This window comes from Ptiloglossa arizonensis, chromosome 10 (assembly GCF_051014685.1).
Source record: "Ptiloglossa arizonensis isolate GNS036 chromosome 10, iyPtiAriz1_principal, whole genome shotgun sequence".
Classification (NCBI taxonomy): domain Eukaryota; kingdom Metazoa; phylum Arthropoda; class Insecta; order Hymenoptera; family Colletidae; genus Ptiloglossa; species Ptiloglossa arizonensis.
In genome coordinates this window covers 17,129,353-17,155,183 of record NC_135057.1, presented here as the reverse complement: position 1 = coordinate 17,155,183, position 25,831 = coordinate 17,129,353, and the positions used below count along the sequence as shown (strand labels likewise).

Below are 25,831 nucleotides of genomic sequence, written 5' to 3'. Positions count from 1 at the left end.
AATCTAGTTAACATAAATAGTACAATATTTATTTATTCTCAGTAATTTGTTCCCTTATTAAGTAATAATTATTATATAGTATGAAAAATCTAAATATGTAAAACAATAACTTAATTTGTATTAAGAATTTTATTTGTTTGTTCATTAAAGATGTTTATTAAAACAAAATTTATATTTATAAACTTTAAAATCCAAATCGAATTTAGAGAAGTATAAGTTAAGAAATTTGATTAAACAAATACTATCATTTTTGTTATTTATTTAAACGTACAAAAGTAAGCAACACACATTGACAATGATTATAACAATATTAATATAAAGTTGAAAATTTACATTATTATATTTTATTTATTCCTCTAGTAATATAGAAATTGACTAGTAACATAGAAGTATTATTTGTTGATAACATGTTTGCAATAAATTTATTTTCTTAATCCTTTTGATATAAACTGATCATACCATATAGTAGTGCATGTAATCGAGAAATCGATCTGTCAATGCATCCACTACAATCTTGGTATCACTCAGTTACTATGAATGGTTTTCTGCCGAAGGGGTTAATGAATGTATATATGAACTTACTCATCTATTTGTATGTTTTATTTAATTTACTTTTTATGTTAAATTCTATTTTTTCTTATTTTTCTTTAATTTTGTTTCTTGAAAATAAAATGTGATGCACTGAAAAATATGGTATGATTATATTAAATTATTTTAAATGTTATATTTTATTTAAAAATAGGAATATTACTTGTTTGTCTAAAAAGTTTGCAAGAACATTTATTTTGCATCTAAACCCTTCTTCCTTCAACAGGGAATGTAAAGATTCAATACATAATGGTTCATATGCTAAAATGTTATTATGTAATTCTCTGTTAACTTTAATCAATTTGGAAAACACATCTTTAATATTTGGCGTATTATCAATTGCAGTCGTGGATTGGAGCTTATCAAACTGTCTTCCTTCATTGATTATATTTATTATTGGCGATTGTATAATTACAGTGCTATAGAAATATGAAATTGATATATTAATGCACTCAAGATCTACAATTTTAATCAATTATTAAAAAACAAATACGATAATTGAATAGTAATATTTATACATAAATGAAATATATTTGATATACCTATTTTGTGAAATTTGTTCATATTTATAATCATTAATATCATTAACATCACTTGTATCGATACTCCTTTTTTTTATTGGTGGTCCCTCTTCGTCACTACTTATAATTGCAAATTCGGATTCTACTTTTTCCGGTGTTGCAATTGTAGGATGTAATTCATTGTAAATGTATGTCAATAACTTTACAGCTTTATTTCGTTTCTGTATTTTCAATCCATATTTATGTAACTCTGCCTAAAATCAAATTGATAAACTGTAAATCTTACTTTGTCATTTCTTTGTATTATATATAATTGGTTAACTTACATGAAGTTCGGGTGTTTTCATATTATTGTAATTGGGTGAAGGAATTATATTATCTCTAATAATTGTAGACGATGTAATTGTTCGTAAAAGTTTTTTACGACCACACTTGCATTGCGATTGGTTTAAACCATTGTAAAAATCTGATACATTATTCTTACTACCTTTTGTGTTTATGTGCAAATTGGTCTCTGACATAGATTTTCTTTGAAATTTTCTATTGCCTTGTTTTACAATTAATGATTTTTCTTTATTTCTTGATTCTTTTCTTCTTTCTTGATTATTAGGTATGGACAATTCAGTATTTTCATTATTTATTACAGCAGATGATTCTTTTTCTTTATCATGTACATAAGAAAAATTACATTCTGTTAAATGGTTTATTCCATTAATAACTGACAAGGAGGTACTCTTATTATCGTCATCATCATTAATGTAAACATTTGCTAAGTAAATATCTTTTTCAAAAATATAGCTATTGTCATCAGATTCTTTAAAATTTGAAATATTATTATTCACTTTGTTTTCGTTTAAAACATCGAAATCTAATTCTGGACTAGAAGATATCAATAGAGGAGATTCCCTTGAATCAGATTTAGATGTTGTTGGTTGTGTTAATGATATTAACAAATTGTTTTCCATTACATCCATGTCTACATTACTCTTTGATTTATTACATCTTAACTCACTTGAATTATTTGCTCTTTGAAATTTCAAAATACTTTTCTGAGTACTGATTGGAGATGTGATATTAGCAGGAAAGTAATTTTTATAACTATCATTTTGTTCATTTTGTTCTGGTGTTGGCATAGATTTTTCAGTATTAAAGGTTAATTGTTTCTTTTCTATTTGATTGCTATAATTTTTTTCTGCAGTTATTAAAAAATCAGTGCCTATATCTATATCTGACAATACTGTAATGTCTTCATTATCCATATTATTTTCTCTTTTATATTCGTATTCTGTATTATTCTTCATTGAAGTGTTTAGTACATGTTTTGTTATAAAATCCCGATACTTTACTATACTATTATTTCGATGTTTTTTTTTATATCTTGTATACATAGATATTTCATTTTCGTCTATATTAAAATCTGGAGAAGTATTATTTTGATTTTCGATATATTCTGATCCAATGCATGCTTCTGTATTTACAATGTCATTTGAATCTTTAACATTCACATTCTGTTTTAATAAATCTTTAGACATAGAAAGTGTTACTTCATTATGAACTTTTTCTTCTGGGCTACATATATCTTTCTTCATTTCCACATCAAATTCCAATAATTCCATTAAATTGTCCATTGAGTCAAAACTCAAATGCATATTGGTATTACTATCTTTGTATGTAGTCTCTAGATCCAATTTAGAACTTTTGTTAATATAATCAGAATTAATCAAGACATTTTTCTTTTTCTTCAATGTTTTTTCTACAAAAGCATTTCCATTTGACATAGAATATCGATTAGAATCATCATGTTGTTTTATTTTAAATGGATTCCTATTTAGTTTAGGTGAAACTGATATGACTGTATCTTCAGAATCTGTATCAAAATCTGATTTAGCATTCTCTATTTGAAATTGTTCAATAAATAAGCTTAGATTACTCTTTCCTTTTATTATATTCGAATGAGATAGATTTCTATCTTTTGACCTACTAGAATGCGGTGTATTTGATAGTGAATTTATATACATTTCAACATTCTTGCATGCGAAGATACTAAAATTTTCATCCTTCTTCATTTTTTCAACATCTGCAATTTCATCAATAAATTTCTCTTTGTGATTTGGCATTATATGATTTATATCATCAAACATTTCTGGAGATGTATTATAGTGAGAGTTAATATTTATTTTGCTTAGACAATCAACTTCTTCTTGAGGTAATCGTTCTATGGATGTACTTTCTTGTATTTCTTCTGTGTTAAGATTTCTTACTACTGACGTCGTTATATTTAGAATAGGTGATGCTGCATTCTTTAATTTAACTTCAGAAGATCCTGACTTGCTTGCAATATATGCTTCTAAATGTTTCTCATTTGATTTTTTATTTTCACCCAATATGAGATCTGCTTTCCTATCATGAATCAAATCTTTCAAATTATTTAAATTTAATTTCATATTATCTTTTTCTCTCATAATTAGTGTCTTTTTACATTCAATATCTTTTGTGCCATGTATTTGTTTAGTTTCATCCTCTATTATTTGCAAATAAGAAAACAATTCTTTCACTTTATACTTTCTGGCCAAATTCCTTAAAGAACAAAAGCTTGTCAAATCTTTAAAAATATTCCAATATTTTTTAATGATTCCACAATAAATAAATTCCAAAAATGCTAAAGCAATATTATAAGATATATCAAGCCAACAAATTTTTTCTCTAATAGCAATAAATTGTGAAGTATCATTAGGTATGACATCCAATAGTATGTTGGAACATCTCACATAAAAAACTAATTTATGTGCCCAAATATATTTGTCATTATTAACAAATAATATTACATCACTAGCAGAGCTATCGTTTAATGCATTTCCCCAATTTATTACCAGAGTATTAATGTATTTTTCATCTTCACAGTTTTTATATTTTTGATTAGTGAAACATAAATTTGTTTGAGGTATTTCACACGATTTATTTTTGTTTCTGCATACTTCTATTTTATTCTGATTCAAGTTTATATCATCTATTTTGCACATATTTATAAATTTCATAACCTTTTCTTCTTCCTATGAGTACAATTTAAATCAAGTTAATAATACTACCAATAAAAAATAAGTGATTAATTTATAGTATTTCATTTATTTAATGTGTATCTTACTTACTACATCTATTTGTTTTTCTTGCGGAATTATATATTCTGAAAGATTTGTTACATAAAAGCATCTTTGATTTGGGGTTAATCTTGCTTTATCCCACAATTTTCCATCCTTTAAATAAAATAATAAGAAATATATCATTTTACTCCATTATTATGAAATATTTAATAGTAAAATATAAATAATATTCATACCTTACAATAAAGTTCTTGAAGTAAATGACTCTTTAAAACAATTTCCATTTTGATTTTTTGACTGCATTCACTTTCTTCTCTCTGTTTTTGAGTAACTGATTCATTTCCTATGAGAATTTCTGCAATTCTTTCTGTTAAGATTTGATCTCTTTCTTCTTGGGAACGTGTTTGAAGAACAGTTATTTTATTGTGTTTTTCTGATAAAAAGTGTATTATTTAGAAACAGTACATTACAACTATTTATTAAAATAAAAATATATACAATTATAATATACACAAACTTTTTTTATTTTTTATAAATGATATAGGTTTACTGATTGCAAATCCAAAATTTTCCAATGATTTGTTGTTAATTGATTCTCTTGTTTTTAATTTAGACTGATTTGGTGCATTAGATAATCTTTTAATGTCATTAATTTCTTCTAACTCTTCTGCTTCTTGAAGAGATTTTGATAATACTAAAGCAAGTTCCAAGTCAAAGTCTTGGTGCAAATTCTATAAAAAAATATATATGGAATTACAAATATTATTTTATAAAAGGCATCACATACATTATTTGCTATAAAAATATATACGTTTCTAGACGAAACTGATTTCTTCTTAACTGGTATGACAGGTGCTGCAGGTAAACCTAAAGATTTTCTTTCATCTTCTTGATGCTTTTGAAGCTCTAAAGCATCTAAAAGCTTTCTTGTAGAAATGTTATTTTTGGTTGCACACATTTTCATATGCAATAAATGACAGTTTGAATCTTTAAATGTTTTAAAACATAAGGGACACACAAGAGCCACTTTTGCATTGGTAGTTGGAGCTTTATTAGCACAATCATTTTTAGATTTAAAGAAAGATGATTCTATAGTGGGTTGAAACTTCTGTAAGTTTTTTATTTCCTCTGAATGTTGTTCAAACTTCATTTCTTTTTGATTGACTGAGTTCTTCAATTTTAGAGTTGTTTTTCTTTTCTGTTTTGCAATATTGAATTTATTAAATTCGCTTAATCTTGGTTTAATAATTTTCGATTCTGGACTTTTAAAATCTAATATACTATCATTGTCAACTACTTCATCCATTTTACTTTCATCTGCGGAATGCTTTATATTACATTCTACTAATTCCTTACATATGCTGTAACAAATATTTATAGTAAAGTATAAAATTAAAGAATTCATACAATGTAATATTAAAATTTGTAATTTTATATAGATTATTAAGAAAGAAGAATTAATAATATTAAAAACTAAACAATATTGTAACAAAAAATCATTCAATAAAGAATTGATTAAATACATTTTGCATATATTTGAAGAATTTATTTCATTTAATAGTACAATAATTTAAAGAAAATATTATACAATTATAAAGGTTTTATTATTTACCTCTTACAATCATACTTTTTTAAATTAGTGCTCTTCAAGCATAATCTATTTTCCATCATATAAATTTTTGATCAAAACTACTTCAGAATTTGAATAATTACTACAAAATATATATTGATATTTTCGAATTTTTTATAGGTTGACACTTTCCTCTTTTCTGTCTTCCACACTTTTTTCAATAATACCAAATGTACCAAGGTTCTTCAACTTTCTAACTGCATCTTCTGTAAATATTACTGAAGAATAGTTTATTTCCTCAAGATCCAAAATAAATTTCTTTTTTTTCACACAATCAAGACTAAAAAGTAAAATAAAACAATTGTTACATTTATATTGGAAAACAACACTTTCAAGTATTTATATAGAAATAATTTAGTTGGAACATATTTAGGTTATTTAAAGAACATTACACGTAGGAACACCAAGATTTATCACTTTACTAGTGTTGATTTTTAATGTTTTAAATTTATTAAATTACTAATGTTAAATGTTTGAACACTTTAAATAGTAAGATTAACCTATAACTATTTCTCTTAAATTAAAAATAAACAATGATGTTGAGTGAAAATATTATTTCATGTATTATATTTTTTAGGTATAATATTTATATTATTCTATAAAAAGATTTTGACGTGATAAAATAATAACGAAAATAAGTACATAGCGTGAAGCGTATATTCACCTGAATGCCCAAATGACTATAGAAGGGATGAGAAACATCGTTAAGTTTATAAACACATTGACTTTAGAAGCCGGCGTACCTGTAAGGCAACGAACTCCCTGTTTCTTTATAACTCTCGGTTCATACATTCTCTATGATCGTAACGCAAGTAAATATTATGCAGTAATGCAAGCACGTTTTATGTAATTACTGCACACGTGTTTTTACAATACAGTGTTGCCACAATAATATTTTTTCAAATTAAATATTTTAATTTATAATGAAAGCAAAATGAATAGTATAAATAGTTTTTATTTAAAATTTCATTACGTTCTCTGTTGTCAAATGTGTAAAATAAGTTTAAATACGCGTAAACTTTGATATTCTAAGTTTAATGACTTTCTTACACTGAGCATAAACACACACAATTATCAAACTACAAATACATAACAATTGACGTCTTTTTAAATTGTTTCTCTGTATGTCATGAAATTGATGCTATTAACTTTAGATTTGAAAATGAGATAAAAAAAACAAAAATTCTCTTCGAAAGAAATATTTATAATGTTATATCTATTGTCACATACTTTAAGTAGTTATCCAGTAATATTTAGCACTGCAAATAAATTTTTAATAAGTAGGATATATTGTTTTTAAGAGCTTTAATCTATTTTTAAACATGGTATGTATTACATTCATTATATATTTTAATAAGGTTTATATTTGCATAAATACTGTATATCTAAGATAATAATCATATTTCAGGCTTCTACTTCTAAAAAGCAAGCTGTCATTAGTGTAAAAAAAAGGGGTCCACCAAAATTGGAATTGACAGCAGAACAAAAAGATGATATAAAAGAAGCATTTGATTTATTCGATCCAGATGGTACTGGAAAAATTGCTACTAAAGAACTTAAAGTGGCCATCAGAGCTTTAGGGTTTGAACCAAAAAAAGAAGAAATGAAGAAGCTTATAGCTGATACTGATCCAAATGGCCTTGGCACATTATCGTTTGAAGAATTTCTGAACTTGATGTCTGTAAAAATGTTAGAGAAAGATACCAAGGAAGAAATTTTAAAAGCATTTCGTCTTTTTGATGATGACAATACAGGAAAAATAACTTTTAAAAATTTAAAAAGAGTTGCTCGAGAATTAGGTGAAAATCTTACAGATGAAGAGCTGCAAGAAATGATTGATGAGGCAGATAAAGATGGCGATGGAGAAATTTCTCAAGAAGAATTTTTGCGTATTATGAAAAAAACAAGCTTGTATTAATCCTTCATAACTTTTTTCGAGTTATTTATTAAAAATTGTTTCCGTATGATTTATTTATATAGAAACATCAGTTCAATTATTCAAATTTAAAAGCATTTTATACTTGAACTTTAATATAATTTCATTGTAATTAATTGTTAATTTGATTGAATAACACTAAATGTAAGTTATATTTACAATATGAAATTTTAAACAGTAAAATGTAATTTATAAAATAAAAATTTGCATATACAAATAAAATAATGCAATTCTAAAAATTATACGAGAAGATGGAATATCACTTTTTTAAATAACATTACAAAATAATTGTAAAATACTTTATTATTAATATAATTTATAATTTTATACAATTTTTTATTTCTTTAATTCTTTCTCTTTTGTGGATAATGTAGCAGTATTAATTAGTGACCTCACTAACTCAGCTCTTTTTTTAGATTTTGCTAAACATTTTGAAAATAAATTGTGCGAAATAGGAATTCCACCTAAATAAAGAATATTTAATATATAATTTGATATTTTATTGGAAACACAGTTTATTTATATGTAATTATTTAATTATTTAATTATTTAAATATTTTTTTAAATAACATACAACATACCAGGCTTATGTACACAACAAATTTTTTCTTCATTCATTACAATTGTTAATCTTCCCAAACATAAACTTTCCTCTTCATCAGTAGGATCCGCAATCAATAATTGACTAAAAGAAATAATAAAATGTATATATGCACACAACATGTACAGAATGTCTTATAATATGTAGGATTCACTTAAAGGATGAATTTAACACTAAACAATAATAAAATAATTTCACATAAACATTTCTTATTTCCAAGTTATAGTGAGTTTTGTGTTTTAGCAACTTGTATTTGTTTACTTTTACAAGTGCTCAAAACGGTTAACATGTATCTGAATGTAAGTTTGTAAGAGTCTTATTATTGACCTTTGTATTCTTAGGACACATTCAAGTGTTACTCAGATTTACTTGAAAATTTGTTCTCTTAGCAAGTGTTTCAGTATTTCCAATTGATGTGTTGTAGATAATGTATTTCGAATAACTCCACAATACAGAACATTCAACAAGGTCATGTATAAAAAAATTGAATATTATTTATAAATAGTTAAATGGAATCAGTTATATAGCCTTGGTGAGCCTCACATATTATTATACACTCTGTATATTGTCAAATTTTATACAAATTAGTTTCTTAGATGTTTAGTTATAAAGTAAATTTAATGTAATTTTTATAATTAAGTTTATAATAACTTACTCATCAAATACTGCAAATGTTATGGATACTGGCAATGCTTTAATTGGAAACTGTATCTTTTTTGTAGAATGTACAAAAATATTTTCCGTTGTTACATTGTAAACTATCTCAGGTAAACATACTATATAAAATTAGGTAATACATAAATGACAGAAATTAAATATACACATATTCAGATTTTGATTAAAGCATAACTGTATAAAACTTACAAGTATTAAGTGCTCCAGTCAAAGCTCCAATACAAGCATCAATTACTGAACCATCATAGTTGATACATAGTAAATCACAGTATAGTACCCATACCAGTTTGCCTTTGCAAATGCAAAGGTCTTTTAAATCAACAGCTGCTGAATTTTTTAGGATATTTTCTATTGTCTTTGAAATGACTTGAGCCTGATCGCTTGGTGGTCCTGGTCGAAATTTTGGAGAACATAATGGAGAAAGTTCAATATTTGGTATAATATATCCACATTCATTAAATTCAGTTTTAGGTGTTGCTAATTCCTATAAGATAAACATTTTCAATTGTGAGTTTCAAAATGCAAAATTCAGCATTTGCATAACAAATGCATTTAACAATTGTAGAGAAAAAAATTAATTAATTAAATTTATGTGTAATATTTATATACATTAAAAACTACTTACAGCTTTAATACCACATACAACTGTTGTATTACCAATTTTAAATATTGATGAACTATCAGCATGAGTAATGGATGAAATGTTAACACTTATTGGACGGAAAGATAAAAATTGTCTGCCATCTGGTCGAATACCTTGTGTCTGCAAATTTTGAATAATTTTATACATTGATATAGTTATATACTTGAATACACGCATACATACCAAATGATCTTGCAAATATTTCACAGGGTGTATAATCCTAAAATTGTAGATTTAATTAAATTTCATTATAAAACAATGCATTTTTGTAAATGAAGTTTACAAAGTATAATATTTGATTCAGAAGGACTATATCATATCATTTTCTGTATATATGCATATGAATGTCCAATAGAAACAATTACTAAACAGGTTATATTAAAATTAAATAAACGTGATTACGAAATCAATTATTTATACATATAAATTTCCAGTTTTATATTTTCTTTAAATGCGTATTATTCTACAAAATAAAATTAATAACAAGTGTGCATGTTTTTATGTCAGTATAAAATTATACAAGAGGTTAAATACTAACTTGTATTGAGTATCCATAATTTAAAATTCTTATTGATTTTTATTTATACAATTCTAAGTATCTGTTGTTGTTTCTTTAATGTTTGCTGCATTAAACACAATATATCATCTATTATATATGTACACACATACACATGAGTTTTATTTAAAAAATATGACAATTCAGCAAATATTTTGTGAAATCACTTAAAAGGTTAACGTTATCCAAAAATTCAAACAAAATTAAAATAAAACAACGTTTTATCTTAATTTTGTAAACAAATCATTATATATTTAAAATTTTTTAAAAATATTTTATATTTATTTGCAATTAAGTTCAAACATACCATCTGCATTATTTCACATTGAAAACTATGAATTAAATATTATTTAAATGCTATATTGTTTATTATATTTTATTTATTACAATCATCGCATTTTACAAAGATTTATTAATCTTATAATACAAATAACTGAACAAAATTTAGTTCCATATGATTAAAAAATTCACTATATAGTGTATCTTTTCTCACTTTCATGCTAGATTAGTTCTTTATAAACAGTAAAAAAGAAGTGTATTTGGAAAGGCACAATGTGGCATATATTCGTACAATATTGTATCAACGAAAATTAGAATCTAATTATGGTAAATATTGAAATATTACAATATAACAAGGAGATACAAGTATAAATGATAAAAATGTTATAATTTTACACATGATGAATTATTTCTTTACAACATACAGAGTTAAAAATAATAGTTTTTCTTGTTCGACTGCCTGTGTAAATATTACAATAATTTAATTAATTTTGAATATCAAATATTCCTTTCAAATTATTTATAGAAATTAGGTATACATAACAAAGATATTAATTCTCGAAATTTAATACAAAATCATTTGAATTATTTATACACAGACATTTTTCTTGGTACTCTGTATAAATATAATTTAAAAATAGTTTTAACAATTTTCAAATTACTGTAACATGTAATTAATGATAATTTAAAATTAGTGGATTTCAAAAATATTGTTTTGAATTATATTCCTGTCCGTAGTTTCCTTTATTTTAATATAATGTGGACTACTTCATGGAGCAAGCGTAGAGTAAAATTTAGGCTGTAACAATATAAAAATAGGTAATTTAACTTATAGTGTTACTGATACAAAACAAGAGAGTTTTCCAATAAAGTGTATTACCTCATCATGATTTTCTTCTTTATTTCCATCATCATCATCACCAGAACTGTCCCCTCCGGAACTATCAGCAGAATTACGTTGCTGATCTTTATTATTTAAACTGTCAACAGTCGTTGGAGAAGATGCTTTTACTTTACTAGCTGCATCATAACATTGTAAACAAACTCTAACTGCTTTTCCATTTCCTTGTCCAGGCAACAATAATTTCTTATTGCTGCAGGGTCCACATACTACAGCCCCACATTGTCTACAATGATGCTGAAAATAGTTTTATTAATCTTTTAAATATTTTGAGACCATACTTTGTAATGATGCGTTTGTAAAAGAATTTTGTACATACTCGTCTATTTAAAACTGTAAATTGTGTTTTATTACAATGCATGCAGATTGTAGCTTCATTATCTGGTACCCATACAGCTGCATGAACTTCAACTGGTTTTTTACCACCTACCAACAAAAAAATTTGTAATATAGCGTGATAAATTTTAAATATAGTGTGTATATAAATAAGTTTTTAAATATAGTTACATTTCCTAACTCAGTTAATGTTAATTACTTACTCTTTCTCAATAAATCTTCAATACATTTCGTAATATGAGCCATCCATTCTTGCTTCTCTGTTGCAGTGGCAGCATAAACAGCAAACGACTTTGTTACAGTTTTTATAAGCCAACCATTACGATATTCTATAAATAATGATTAATTAGTATACTATCTTTATGGAGCTATGAACACTTGCAACATTGAATATGTGCAATGTGAAATAGATTAGTAGTCCAAAAATTAATTCTGAAACTGTTATAAATAAGAAATTTTGCTCTAAATCTAAATAAAAATATTTTGCAGTAAATAATAATTATCTTATTATATTTTCTTTATCATCAATGTTATTATCTTTTATATTAGGTGGACCGGAAAGTAATGTCGTTTCTGCGCATGTCACTATTTGATTGTCATTTGTCAGCTCATTGTGTACATTAAAGTCGTAGCAAAGACATTCTGAGGTTATAGTGACTTGTTTAGTTGTAAATAATTAAATTTAAAATTTTTCTTTACAATTTTGGGTGAAATGGCCAGCCAAATACCAGAAGAGGTACATATCCGGCATTGCATGCTTTTTGAGTTTCGCAAGGGTAGTAACGCAACAGTTGCTACCAAAAACATTTGCGATGTTTATCCAAATGCATTAGACGTTCGTAAATGCCAAAGGTGGTTTTCCAAGTTCAAATCCGCTAATTTTGATCTTTCCGACTCGTATCGATCAGGAAGACCAACAACGTTAGACAATGACGTGTTAAGTGCGGAAGTGGAAGCAAATCCGTGTCAGACAATCGAGGAATTGTCAAACAGTCTTAACCAACCTTGGTCGACCATCCAAGAACATTTGCAGCAGATTGGGAAAGTAAGCAGAGCAGGTGTTTGGGTCCCGCATAATCTGTCCGAAGAGAACAAGGCTAACCGATCCACCACATGCAACTTATTGCTTCAACGGCACAATACAGAAGCGTTTTTTGATCGCTTGATCACCGGAGATGAAAAGTGGGTTCTTTATGATAATCCAAAACGCAAAAGGCAGTGGCTCTCTCCAAATGAATCGCCACAAAGTACTGCTAAGCCAGGTTTACACCCCAAAAAGGCCCTTTTGTGTGTTTGGTGGAGTATTCGCGGCGTTGTACATTTTGAAGTGCTGAAACCTGGACAGACTGTGAATGCAGACCTTTACTGTGAACAATTAGATCGTGTAAATAAATCTTTAATTGAAAAGTGGCCAGCGATTGTCAACAGAAAAGGCGTTATTCTGCAACACGATAATGCAAGACCGCACTGCGCAAGACGAACCTTGGCAAAAATTAATGAATTGGGGTGGGAGGTACTGCCTCACCCACCATACTCGCCCAATGTTGCACCATCGGATTTCCATTTATTCCGATCGCTTCAACACTTTCTAAGTGGCAAAAGATTTGCAAATTTGGATGATATTCAAAATGCCATCTCTGTATATTTTGCTCAAAAACCAATTGATTTTTATCGATCCGGCATTGAAAATTTGCACACTAGATGGCAAAAGGTTGTTGATAATGAGGGTGATTATATCATTGATTAAAAATAAAAACTCGTTAAAAATTTATGTTTGAATTTAATGTAAGGAAACGACATTACTTTCCGGTCCCCCTAATATAATCAAATACAATATATTTAAATAAGAAATAGTAAACATATTTCACAAACAATAAAACATATAATAAAGTAGTAGTTAAAATATAACTTACGACCATCATCAGCCAATGATTCCAATTTGACTTCCTCAAGTGGTATAATATGCTGTTTATTGTACTGTAATCATAAAAAAGATACATTTGCTTTGAAATGTTTAATAAATTAATAATAAATACACTACTAGAGAAAATAAAAGTAACATTTTTTTATATCAAATTTCACAGTGCTTCAATAATTCATATTTATCTATAGATAAATTAATAATATGATAATAATATACCTTTTTTTTATTTATTACAATATTTCCATAAACCAATATGTCATTAAATAAAAAGAATTGTCTTGGTTTTGGTTTTTTCCTACACATTTTTGTCAAAACACCTTCTCCGACTAAAACTCTTCCAGGTACTGCAAGTGGCTAAAATAAATAATACATTTAGATTAGTTTATAAAAAATTATATCATTATTATATGATTAATAATAAAGTACATTAATTATTTTATGTTGCAATGTCTTTTTAATTTTTACAAAATTATAAACCTGGATGTGAAAAACTAAAATAATAATATAGTGATCTTACCTGGCCAGAACTACCAAAGCAGTTTTCGACCATGCCAATACGTCTGGCATTGGCTTCGCTATTTACTGCAACAAATCATATAAAAGATAAATAACTTTAAATTACTGTTTATAGAAAAATATCAGGTAATAGATGAAATGTAATGAAATATTAGGTATTTTGTTTCAATAGTATACATATTACATATTCAATTTAACTGTTAAAAACATAAGCTGTTGAGCTACACTGTTACCCGATGCAAATGTCACAAGTTGTAGAACATGCGAATTGTGAATCTTCTAATTCTTGAACCGGAACAAATGTCACATATCTTGAAATGATACATGTCAGAAATAAGTTAAATGGCATTAGCCTTCCTATTTACTGTAACAAATCGTAGAAGAAGTAAACAACTTTCAATTTTCGTTCCTGGAGAAGTACGCGTTAAAGATGAAGTTTCTTAAAGAATTGACTATTTCTTTTGAGTAATTCATATATTATGTATTCAATTTAACTGTCAAAAACACAAGCTACTGACTACACCGTTATTCAATGTAAATATTAGAATTAGTAGAATATGCAAAATATAAATTTTCCAATGGTTGAACCGAAACAAATATCACCGATTTTAATGTTATGTCAAAATAAATACAATTTTTCGTAGAATTTGTAAAATAATTAAATGATAATAAATGGGACATAAACTAACCCAATCGGTCAACCATGATCCTATGAATCAGGGCTGACAACAACAGGAAGTATGAATCACATCCTTGTTTCGCCATAGAGTAACATATAAAGGTGGTAGTTTTACTATTTGTCATTTCATAATACGTATATTTAAAATATTCTAGATTGAAATGATGATTATTATTTTAAAAAATTATAAACGAAAAGTTATTTTGTCACTTAAAAGGAGACATTTTTAAAATAATATAAAATTTACACTTTTCTTGGAAAAAATATCATTTGACTTTAATAAAAACAAGAACAAGAAAAAATGATATAAATTTCATTCTTGTCTTTGTTTGAAATTTTCATTATATTTTGTTGATTATCAGATTGTAAAAATAAATTAATATTTATAGTTTTAACATATTTAGATTGTATAGTTTCAAACGCAGGATATAGTCTTTCGAGATATCGATAGTTACTATTGTTCATCAATGAAAATCATATGATTAGTGAGGGCGTAGCAATACATTAGTGGCGATACGTTCCTTGTTAGGTTACTCTGTATAAAAGTCAGAGACAATTTTAGGAAGAAAATGAAGATATGTGGACCTAAGTATGCCTTATGTGGCTTAATATTATCTGTCTGGGGTATATTTCAACTAGTAAGTCATATTTTTTAATTCAATAACAACGTAATTAAATGTTTATATAAAATTTAATACAATTTTAAAAAGTAAATGAAGACATTCTAAATAAAAAAGTTCTCCAACAATTTTTAAAAATTTCATTTTGATCTGTTTTTATTATAATCCAAATTTGATTACATTAGATAACAGATAGGTTATTTTTTAATAAAATCTGTATCATTTTGTCATACTATACAAAAAAGAGGTAGTTTTTAATCATTCCTTTAATAAATATAAGGATACAGTTACAAAGGTAACATATTTCTGCATTATGTATGCATTTTTAGAAACTATCAATGAATTCATAAAAAAACATAATTTATTTAATTTAATTTTCAGCTCCTAATGGGAATATTCTTTTATGTCAAGAGTGTAGCTTTAGTAGAAGATCTTTCATTACTTGAACATTTTGAAAAACTTGAAGATTTCTATGCAGAAGCAGACAGAGGTTACAAGCAAAATGCATATAATTGTTGGATAGCAGCTTGTATTTATGTCCTCACATTCCTGCTTTCTGGACATCAATTTTACTTAAATTCAAGATCAAGTGTTTAAAAGAATATTATTAGCATGTTATGTGGCAAATAAGAAATATGTATAAATTTATAAAATAATGCTGTATTGTAAACAAAGAAGTCATATTTAGGAATATTCTAGATTATGTTTGAAAGTATGTTATAAAAATCAGTAACAATTATATAATAATGAGGATATAGAAATCTTATCCAATGCATTTTAAAAGTAAGCATTAATTGATTTTAAAATACATATATTTAAATCTTTCAATGTTTATACATTCAATGTATTATATAATTTTGATTTTAGGCATGATAAAATCTATACAATGAGTATTAATATTATTTTATATCACTGTACAATAATATTGTTAATTGAACTTGTTTTTTTTTTTTAATAACCTACAGTATTTTATTTTCTCTTATTTATAGACACTAATAAATCTAAAATCTTAAATTTTTATGTGCTATTAAATACAAATATAGTAATATAGTATATTTATCGTTTATATTGTAGAATTTTACATTCAATGATATAAGAATGCTCAAGTTTATTTTAACTTAACTATAAAGAAAAATAATTTTAAAAAATTTGAAATTTTTATTTACTAATTAATTTAACCACTTGCGCTATAAAGACGTGCTACGCACGTCGAGATACTTTTGTTCCGAAACCACCAACGACGTGTATACCACGTCGATAGGCATTTATTGCAGAAACAAAAACGAGGTGTTCATCACATCGGCTAACAGTTAGATCGTTCATTATTTGAGCTACAGTTCCAGAGTGCACGACATTACACATCATCATCGATATCTTAGAAGTATTTCAGAATGGATTCGGTATGTTGTACGGGTTTTTTTACACGAAAATTCTTGTAGTTTGCGATACATCTTATTATAACGCTGAAAAATTGAATAATGGGTTTCAAAAATTGCAATCCATGCAAATCAATGCCATAGGGACAGTAAGATGCAATAGAAAAAATATGCCGAAAGAGCTCGCAACGATAAAACTGAAAAAATCAGAAGCTATTTCAAGATCATGCAAAGGTATTTTAGTTGCAAAGTGGAAGGATAAAAAAGATATATATTTATTGTCCACGAAACATACAAAAATTGAAATGATGGAAGTGGAGAAGAAGAGATGGAAAAATAATATCACTGTTATAAAGCCCAATATCGTGTTGGAGTATAATAATGGCATAGGTGGAGTAGATCATCAAAATAGCTACTTATCTTCTTTCTCACTTATGAGAAAATACATAAAAAGTTATAAAAAAATATTTTTTTATCTAATGGATATTGCACTTTTTAATGCTTATGTTTAATTTTCGAAGACATTGAATATACCAAAAAGCAAAAATACACGTATTCAAAATTTCGATTAAATGTGGCAGAACATATTTTAGGAAGTGTATGTATACCGGAATACACAAAGCGTGGAAGGCTGCTACTAGTGATATACCACTTCGATTACAATCAAAACAATGGGGCCATTTTCCAAGGAATATTTCACCCACAGAAGCTAAAAAAAATCCTCAAAGACGGTGTAAAGTGTGTGCTAAACATAAAAAACACAGCGAGACTACTTGGGAGTGCAGGGAATGCCTTGTGTCATTATATATTCCAAAATGTTTTTAAATTTACCATACAGAAGCAGATTATTAATTAATAAAATGTTATTGTTGTTGTGAATATTCATTCATATCCGTGTAAAATTCTTTATATAAGATCCTACTAACGCGCTAAGGCACTGCTTAAAGGTTTGCGTTCACAGACCCGGTGCGATGTCAATGTAACACCTTATAATATGTTATATTGTAGAGCGCGACACGGCAACCGAAAGCTAAATCGTAGCGCAAGAGGTTAATATAGTAATAACAGTATTTCATACGATTATTATCGATAAATCATTTTTAATCGCTTTAAAATTTGCGTCTCGTAAGTCTACGTATACTTTATTACTATCTACGGAAACATTTTTAAATGTAAAACTTTATAGCTTCAAATTGTTCTAACAAATTAATAATAGCATAATATTTACAACATTATAGCGTCAGGAAAATCAAACATTAGGAATTAAGTGTGAGCTTGTAACTCCATAAGTGACAGAACAATAAGTTATGTATCTAATAAAAAAATTAAATAATTCTTAATCAATATCAGTTACGACATTCAAATTAATTATTTGTTTTGTTTCTTATTGCATAGTTAACATCATGTATTGTACAGTTAATAAAAAATAAAACAAAAAAAAAATGTTAACCAACTAAATATTAAGTCAAAATATATTAGTAAATGTTTCAAATAAATATCCATATAAAATTAATAATATGTTTATATTAATTTTTAAATTTCAGGTCATATAAAATTTAGAGAGAACTATATATTGTGTATGCATTATCGCTTGTAAGTCAGCAAATTGTTAATATTATTATTTTTCTGAATACATTATACAAAATATATTACAGAATATTATACTAAGTTTCATTTTATTACAATGGAAAATGAACATGCAAGTTCAACTAATGACTATACTGAAATAATACAACGTCTTCCTGTTTCTAAAAGACTAGCATATGGTATAGGACATGTTTTAAATGACATTTGTGCTTCTATGTGGTTCACATATTTATTAGTGTATCTTCACTTGGTACTGGAATTTGACGCAACATTGGCTGGTCAAATTTTGTTTATTGGTCAAGTAGCAGATGCATTAGCCACTCCATTAGTCGGATATTATTCAGATAAAAATAGACAGTCATGGTTATGTAAATATGGAAAAAGAAAGACATGGCATTTAATAGGTATGTGTATCATATATATTATTACTTATTACATGTTATGTCAAAAATATATAAAAATGTTTTTAAACTAATCCATTATAGGTACTGTTTGTACATTAATTACTATTCCTTTTATATTTTTACCTTCTTTTGGACGTGAAAGTGCTCACAACAGTGTTCAATTAATTTATTATGTAGCATTTATTATACTCTTTCAATTTGGTTGGGCTGCAGTACAAATATCTCATTTATCAATGATCCCAGAACTTACACCCACTGAACACGAAAGAACAGAACTCATAGTTATCAGGTATCTGTTCAAGTATTTTTTAAAAGAAACAATTTGAAACATTTTAAATGATTTTATTTTGCTAGAAGAATATTGTTATAGACTTAGTAATTTAGAACACAAGATATAACATTATTTGTAAATTTAAAGATCATAAAAATAGGCAATTATAACATTTACTATGATTCTGTTTAGATACATCTTTACTGTATTCTCAAATATATTTGTTTGTTGCATCGCATGGGCAGTGTTACATATAACAAATAACAAAGATTCCAGTTCTCAAATTGGTCCCGACGATGCAAACAAATTTCAAGAAGTTCTACTTATTGGATTAGGAGTAGGATCTATAACATCCTTTTTATTTCATGTCTTTGTTAAGGAAGGAGCTGTTGATAACATTAATGGTAAGATTTTTTTATTAAAGCTTTACCACTTTAATGATAAGAATTTTATATATCTCTCTCTCTCTTTCTCTACTTGTTTACATTGCAATGATTAAAATTTGATTGATAATAATCTACTTTGTTATATTTATTTTAGGATTACTACATGGAAATGCAAGACCAATGTCAGTATTGTTAAAAGATTTGCGTTTGTATCAAGTTGCCTGTGTATATATGTCTGCACGTGCATTTATAAATTTATCACAAATTTATGTTCCTTTGTATTTGCACAAATCATTAAATATGCCAGCTACATCTTTGGCTGTGATACCCCTAATAATATTTTTAAGTAGTTTTGTAATACCCTTAATTAAAGCGAAGTTAAGACCGAAAATATGTAAAAAATGTTCATTTCGTATTGGTGTTCTATTGAGTATATGTGCTTGCATTTGGATACAATTTGGTAGAGACATAACATATACAAGCAGTCAAATCTATTGCATAGCTATGATATTAGGTAAAATTATGTAATTTTTTAAATCAAATTAAAAAATGCAAAAAGTATTTAAAACTTAATCATTTTTTGGCACAGGATCTGGAGGATCCATTATGATAGTGACCAGTCTTAGAATTACTATTGATTTTATTGGACAGAACATTAATAATGCTGCATTTATAAGTGGTATAATGAGTTTTACGGATAAACTTTACAGTGGAGTAACAATTATATTTATTCAATATTTGTAAGTATATTTAAGAACTACTAATACTGAAATTGATCTAATCTATAATATTTTTAGAGAATCTAAGGGCAGTTATCAAAATTTCTATAGAGATATCTTAGTGTATATTTGTGCTTCCTCTGCAATATTTGGGTTATTAATGACAAATCAATTTTTTCGCAATACAGGTAAGATTTATGTATAGAGATAAATATAAACAAATAAATTATAATATTGTAATAAATGTTGTAACTTCCTTTAACATACAATATATTAACTTCAGAACAAACTATATTAACAATAGATTCATTTTTATAGTATCACCAGAAAATGAACATGAAGACTTACTAAGCGAAGAGCACGTCTCCAGAGCATAATTTAGAAAAGAACAGAATGATAAAATTAAGTACTATGTATATTTCTCAGATATACTACAAGGATTTACAAAATATGAAATGCATCTTTTGTTAGCTCAAAAATTTACATATAATTTAACATTTTTACTTATTATTCATGCAATATGTAAAATGTTTTACCATTATGCAACAGTTAAATAAATATTTATGTTTCTATTGTACTATGATAGAAGTTATTTAAAATACAACAGAAAATGTTTATTTTGTTTTTAATATTCTATCATGCAAGAAATTTGATAAATTTTTGTATTAATTACACGATTATTGTCGCGCGTGATTACTAAATAATTTTAAATTAATTATCAAATACCTACATTTACAGGAGCAAAAAGAGATTAATGTTTCTAAGATTATTTGTATGTATACAATTATACATATTGTAATTAAATTAATAAATTGAATGAAAACAATGAAACTAAGTAATAATAAGTCAATGATAATATATTTCTAAGAAATTGTAAACGCGTCTGACATATATATCCGGTACACTACTAAGAAATTATCGATAATAAAGTATGAAATATCTATACGAAATGACATGGTACCCGTCTCCATAAAACATAAACCATCATCCTACACACAATCTATTACTTAGATACTGGCTATGTTCAGCTAAACTGAACTTTAATTTTCTTAAGCCTTACTATAATACCCCTTCCGAAGGGTTAACGGAAGGGGGTGCGCTTGAGAAAGTATATACTTAGTCCATTGATTGACATGTATTGTTATATATGACGGCTCGGTGGTATTAGGAAAACGAACTTTCAGAATGTTCGAAACGAGCAACTACGGACGTCGATGTTACTTTAATAGTACACCAACAACTACTATAATAAGCCTAGACACGTATTTAACACGTATTAAATTTTCGTTACGGAATTATCTGAAGCCAAAAGCGAATTTTTCAAATTATACAGTTCCTGCCGATTTTGCAAGAATGAAAAGACTAAGTTTAAAAACCAAGTAAATATATGTTATTTTAAAATTTCTAAAACACAATAATTTTATTGTTTTTACACGTGTATATTTTAATTTTATAGAAAAATTAATGGAATTCAAAAGATAGATTTAAATAAAAAGAAATCAATAGATTATACGGAAATGGCATATAGAGAGGCTGTTTCAAAATTAAAGAATTTGCTAGCTGAATCTTATGTTTCAAAGCCAATGACAGGGTAATGTAACATCAAATATTATTTTTATTATTAATTTAATATTATACATTGGGTATAGTATAATATTATAAGTATAATATTATACATTATACTTCTATATAAAATATTGAATATTAAAAATTTTTTACATAGTAAACCACAGGGAACTGAAGATATCTATCAATTTAGTAATACAAAAATTAATAAGTCTGAAGAAGAAATAGATGATAGGAATGTAATAATTGATAGTTCTAAAGCAAAAGATAAGCAGGAAGATATAGATCGAGTTATAAATCCACATTTTGGTTCTTGCAAAATTGTACATCAAGCGAAAGCATATAGCAGTTTAGCATCTTCAACTACAGATTTACAATCTGTCCCTCCAGAATTAAATTCTTTTATTGAGCAACAAGAAGAATATATTCAACAATTACAACAGGAATCTCGATTTTGCAGAAATCAGCTAACTAATTTAATTCATAAAGTCAGAGAGGTATAACAATTATGTTTAGTAAATGAAAAAATTATATTATTTTATTATTCATATTTCATATTATCATTCTAATAATGAATAATTGTAATAATAATAATCTGCTTCAAAACTAGAATTTAATAATTTTAGGTTGTAGCTGAAAATGAAACTCTACATTATAAAAACAAAACAGGATTCTTTAAATATGCTCTTGATGAGTATAAACAGATTAATGACAGTGACAATGATAACGATAAACAGAAGTCTATTAACAAAAAAGCTTCTGAAATTATAAACCCTAAAATTTTTGAAGGTTCTAATATAGTGTTTGAATCAAGAATTAGTGAGTTAGAAGCACAACTTACTCAAGCAAAATTAGAACTTAGTAAAGCTCAAGAGGAAAGTCAGTCTAATTTAAAGCAATTATCTAAAAGTTGTTTAAATAATGATGTATGTCAAATGAAAGCTCAGTTGGAAAAAGCTTTGCATGCTAAATATGAAGCTGAAATGAAAATGGAAGATTTACAAAAATCTTTAGCTTTAATACGAGATAAGGAAACTGAAGCAGTGCAAAAAGTAAAACAAACCATAAATGCTATGCAGCAAATTGAATTTGAAAAGAATCAGTATAAAACAGAAATTATAAGATTGAAAGAAGAATTAGATAGACAATGTGATAAACTTGAAAACGCTACGCAGGAAGCAAGCAGGTGTATTGCAGAAGAAAAACAGCAGATAGAATATAGGTACAGTCAGCAAGTTGAGCAACTATCCTTTAATATAGCTTCCTATTGGAATGCAGCTAACAAATTTCAATTAGAATCAGAAAAACAACATAGAGAGTTGACAGAACTTAGGAAAGAATTATCTGAGAAACAACAATTTATCGATACTTTAAAGAAAGAACTCCAAAGTAAAATATGTAAGTTTTATAATGTAATTGTTAATCTTATTGAGTTTAATGATATTTAACACGCTGAGTCCTATTGCAAATATCAGTGCCCACTGTAGGTCTTCTCATTTAGGTTGCGTTATCTACCAGTAACCATCATTTCGATAAACAACACTTTCTTAAAATGCTTACCATAAATAAATCCTAGTACTTCTCAAGTTTTAAATAATCGTAATTTTAGTTATTATATAATAATTTTAATAAAGTAAAGGATAATTTTTCAATAATGGATATCACTTTTGACACATTTGGCATGAATGGAAAGATATGAAGCATTTGTTTGACATTCAATATATTAATGATACAAATATAATAAATTATAATACTTTATTATTTGTCTCATATGTAGCAAATTTACAAAGTAAACTGAATGAAACATTATCTGAAAAAGACAGTATCGAACAAGAAATTTTAGCGAAAAAATTTGCTGCTGAACAAAATGAAAGACAAAGTCGTCAAGAACAAAGTAGGCTACAAATCGAAATTAATTCATATAAACAAAGATTAGAGAGAGCAGAAATTGACTTAATTCATCTTCGAAGAGAAAATTTAAGACTTACAGACCAAATAACTTTTTTAGAAAAGGAGGTAAGATATTAAACATTATTGAAATCATAAATGTCATTAAGACTAATTCTTTCATAAAATATAAAATTGTATTACAAGTAAAGGTTTCTTTTAGATTAATATAAGTAAATCCATATGCCCAGAAAATTTTTCTGTACAAGCTTCATCAAAATCGAAAAATGAAAAAGAATTAGCATCTATGATAATGGATATGGAAACTAAACATGGTAAGATATTAGTTTAGATCTTATGCCTATGTTAGGTATACTGTCTTGAAGTTTTAGTGTTGAAGTTTAGATGTTTGAAAAGTTGTGTTATTTATAATACTATTTAAAAATATTTTATGTATGGAAAATCAGCATATTGACACTATGCCTAGTATGGCTAGTAACACAATTAGTCAATTTATTGAAATTGACTAATGGAATAATACGTCTTAGCTGCTACAGTAGTTAATGTAGGAGATGCCCTGAATAATCACGCTACGCTCGTCTCTCAACTGACTGTTGACTGCCAATCTCTTACATAGCATTTAGAAGTTAATAACTTCATACTCTTATTTCTGTGTAAAAAAGAAAATTGATTTCTTTTATTAGTAACTAATAATATTTGATTCAGTTTGCTTTAATGTATTGATTTATTGATTTATTAATTACTATTGGATATGAATAATCTACAACAGTTTTTTAAAAGTAATGGTATATTAATTAACATATTGGTAATTAGTTAACATAATATTTACATATCAATTTTGTTACTTGTTACTTTTTTGAATATATCTAGGGCTATTCTGTGTTGACAGAGAGAATCACTGACAGAGATGTAACAAGAGTTGGAAAAACTGCATCAGCTTTAAACAAGAAACGCACTGTTAAGGTTGATCTGAAAGTAAAAGTAATTCCACAACAAAAGTGAGAGTTTGTAAAGGTACCTCTATCAGCACAGTAATAGCATATATGATTGTAACAAATTAAATATATGCTTAGTTTTATGTTAATAAGTAGTACTTTAATGGTATAAGAAAAATAATTCAGTAAGTGCAATTCTGATATACAGAAAAATACATAAGTTGTACTCTGAATACAATTTATCAAATGATAATTTTAGTATCGTATATTTCTTAGGGAATATATGGCCAATTTACAAACCAACATAGAATACTTATTAAATAAAATACAAAAACTATTAGTAACCAACAAGGTAATATTTCCTATATAATATATATAATATTATGTATTTATGATCATTCAATATATCGAGTGTTGTATGGGCTCAGTGAGCCATATTCTACTTTCTGCTTAGGCTGTATTGGTTATTTTATATAACAAATAATGTTGAAGTATTTTATAGTATTATTTTATTGACAGATAATTATCATGTATAGTAAAGTCATCATATCATAGCCATCACTGGTTTTTTTCTTTCCAATATTTATTTTTATAGTTTTATAAATATTATAAGTCATTTTTTATAAATAGATATAATGAATACAATAACATGAACCATCATCAGTTCATGAGTGGAAAGTCATACGAAATAATGCAGCACTCAACATGTCAAATTATTACAATTAAAACTTCTCTTCTAGGATAATAAAACAAACAATGATTACATTAAAGCAATTTAAAATATGACTCAAATAAAAATGAAGATAATGATACAAAAACTGTAATTGACAATCAAAAATTAAAATCACATATCACAGAATAACAATATAATTCATATTATCATTATAATGTTATGTAGACTACTCAACAGGACCATATTGAATAAAAACAGAACTGTAATGAAATGACTTACAATTTATCTCAGTATGCTGTATCAGATGTTCATAGAAATAATACTATTATTAATCTTAACATTGAATTTGCACAATAAATATTTGTTACGCATTGCGAAAACAATACTTAAGCACTGTAAACCATATTAAATTATTACATTATAAATCAATACATTTTGAATAAAGAATGCACAACATTAAATGTCGTAATATGTAAAATTATTTTATACCAGCTGATAAAAAT

The 25,831-nt window shown here is 26.4% G+C and overlaps 7 protein-coding genes across 18 annotated transcripts; 4 read left to right on the top strand and 3 right to left on the bottom strand.

Moving 5' to 3' along the window:
- Positions 1-266: 266 nt before the first annotated feature.
- Positions 267-6,898, bottom strand: LOC143151987 (uncharacterized). 3 transcript variants are annotated; one of them, XM_076321569.1, is made up of 10 exons: positions 6,502-6,898; positions 5,820-6,043; positions 5,019-5,568; positions 4,725-4,938; positions 4,444-4,640; positions 4,256-4,360; positions 1,436-4,159; positions 1,131-1,363; positions 752-1,007; positions 267-681 (listed from the first exon to the last, which is right to left on the bottom strand). In XM_076321569.1, exons 2-10 carry the CDS (start codon positions 5,876-5,878, stop codon positions 628-630), a joined length of 4,392 nt encoding a protein of 1,463 aa, XP_076177684.1. In that variant the 5' UTR covers positions 5,879-6,043; positions 6,502-6,898; the 3' UTR covers positions 267-627. The 3 variants fall into 3 exon arrangements, with proteins under 3 accessions (XP_076177684.1, XP_076177683.1, XP_076177686.1); XM_076321568.1 differs by having other exon boundaries at positions 5,820-6,117; positions 6,502-6,889; XM_076321571.1 differs by lacking the exon at positions 267-681 and having other exon boundaries at positions 913-1,047; positions 5,820-6,117; positions 6,502-6,889.
- LOC143151990 (uncharacterized) lies at positions 6,249-8,003 on the top strand. Of its 2 annotated transcripts, XM_076321579.1 has the most exons (3): positions 6,249-6,326; positions 6,415-6,649; positions 7,246-8,003. In XM_076321579.1, the coding sequence occupies exons 2-3, from the start codon at positions 6,635-6,637 to the stop codon at positions 7,753-7,755; spliced, it is 525 nt and encodes a 174-aa protein (XP_076177694.1). In that variant the 5' UTR covers positions 6,249-6,326; positions 6,415-6,634; the 3' UTR covers positions 7,756-8,003. The 2 variants fall into 2 exon arrangements, with proteins under 2 accessions (XP_076177694.1, XP_076177695.1); XM_076321580.1 differs by lacking the exon at positions 6,249-6,326 and having other exon boundaries at positions 6,424-7,162; positions 7,246-8,001.
- Positions 8,004-8,064: 61 nt separating this feature from the next.
- LOC143152162 (exosome complex component RRP43) lies at positions 8,065-10,405 on the bottom strand. The gene is made up of 7 exons (XM_076321970.1): positions 10,231-10,405; positions 9,876-9,912; positions 9,675-9,812; positions 9,239-9,533; positions 9,030-9,150; positions 8,355-8,458; positions 8,065-8,237 (listed from the first exon to the last, which is right to left on the bottom strand). Exons 1-7 carry the CDS (start codon positions 10,245-10,247, stop codon positions 8,110-8,112), a joined length of 840 nt encoding a protein of 279 aa, XP_076178085.1. The 5' UTR covers positions 10,248-10,405; the 3' UTR covers positions 8,065-8,109.
- A 552-nt stretch (positions 10,406-10,957) lies between these two features.
- On the bottom strand, positions 10,958-14,930 carry Rush (pleckstrin homology and FYVE domain containing family member rush hour). Of its 2 annotated transcripts, none has more exons than XM_076321488.1 (8): positions 14,894-14,930; positions 14,206-14,270; positions 13,905-14,042; positions 13,678-13,741; positions 11,968-12,093; positions 11,748-11,854; positions 11,408-11,665; positions 10,958-11,326 (listed from the first exon to the last, which is right to left on the bottom strand). In XM_076321488.1, the coding sequence occupies exons 1-8, from the start codon at positions 14,907-14,909 to the stop codon at positions 11,297-11,299; spliced, it is 804 nt and encodes a 267-aa protein (XP_076177603.1). In that variant the 5' UTR covers positions 14,910-14,930; the 3' UTR covers positions 10,958-11,296. The 2 variants fall into 2 exon arrangements, with proteins under 2 accessions (XP_076177603.1, XP_076177602.1); XM_076321487.1 differs by lacking the exon at positions 14,894-14,930 and adding an exon at positions 14,438-14,568 and having other exon boundaries at positions 10,961-11,326.
- A 444-nt stretch (positions 14,931-15,374) lies between these two features.
- Rnasek (Ribonuclease kappa) lies at positions 15,375-16,264 on the top strand. Its single transcript, XM_076322112.1, has 2 exons — positions 15,375-15,521; positions 15,885-16,264. Exons 1-2 carry the CDS (start codon positions 15,453-15,455, stop codon positions 16,098-16,100), a joined length of 285 nt encoding a protein of 94 aa, XP_076178227.1. The 5' UTR covers positions 15,375-15,452; the 3' UTR covers positions 16,101-16,264.
- Positions 16,192-20,823, top strand: LOC143152229 (major facilitator superfamily domain-containing protein 12). Of its 5 annotated transcripts, XM_076322109.1 has the most exons (10): positions 16,521-17,269; positions 17,473-18,184; positions 18,424-18,472; positions 18,535-18,870; positions 18,952-19,159; positions 19,334-19,545; positions 19,682-20,041; positions 20,117-20,267; positions 20,325-20,434; positions 20,565-20,823. In XM_076322109.1, exons 4-10 carry the CDS (start codon positions 18,564-18,566, stop codon positions 20,621-20,623), a joined length of 1,407 nt encoding a protein of 468 aa, XP_076178224.1. In that variant the 5' UTR covers positions 16,521-17,269; positions 17,473-18,184; positions 18,424-18,472; positions 18,535-18,563; the 3' UTR covers positions 20,624-20,823. The 5 variants fall into 5 exon arrangements, 4 of the variants coding, with proteins under 4 accessions (XP_076178225.1, XP_076178226.1, XP_076178224.1 ...); XR_012993528.1 differs by having other exon boundaries at positions 16,518-18,184; positions 20,117-20,236; XM_076322111.1 differs by having other exon boundaries at positions 16,519-18,184; positions 19,048-19,159.
- Positions 20,824-21,344: 521 nt separating this feature from the next.
- Positions 21,345-25,673, top strand: LOC143152315 (serologically defined colon cancer antigen 8 homolog). Of its 4 annotated transcripts, XR_012993549.1 has the most exons (9): positions 21,345-21,625; positions 21,703-21,837; positions 21,970-22,309; positions 22,439-23,210; positions 23,590-23,828; positions 23,923-24,034; positions 24,610-24,734; positions 24,932-25,007; positions 25,396-25,673. XR_012993549.1 is itself a non-coding variant. In XM_076322290.1 (8 exons), exons 1-7 carry the CDS (start codon positions 21,432-21,434, stop codon positions 24,720-24,722), a joined length of 1,905 nt encoding a protein of 634 aa, XP_076178405.1. In that variant the 5' UTR covers positions 21,345-21,431; the 3' UTR covers positions 24,723-24,734; positions 24,932-25,673. The 4 variants fall into 4 exon arrangements, 2 of the variants coding, with proteins under 2 accessions (XP_076178405.1, XP_076178404.1); XR_012993548.1 differs by having other exon boundaries at positions 24,610-25,007; XM_076322290.1 differs by having other exon boundaries at positions 24,932-25,673.
- The last annotated feature ends 158 nt before the right edge of the window (positions 25,674-25,831 follow it).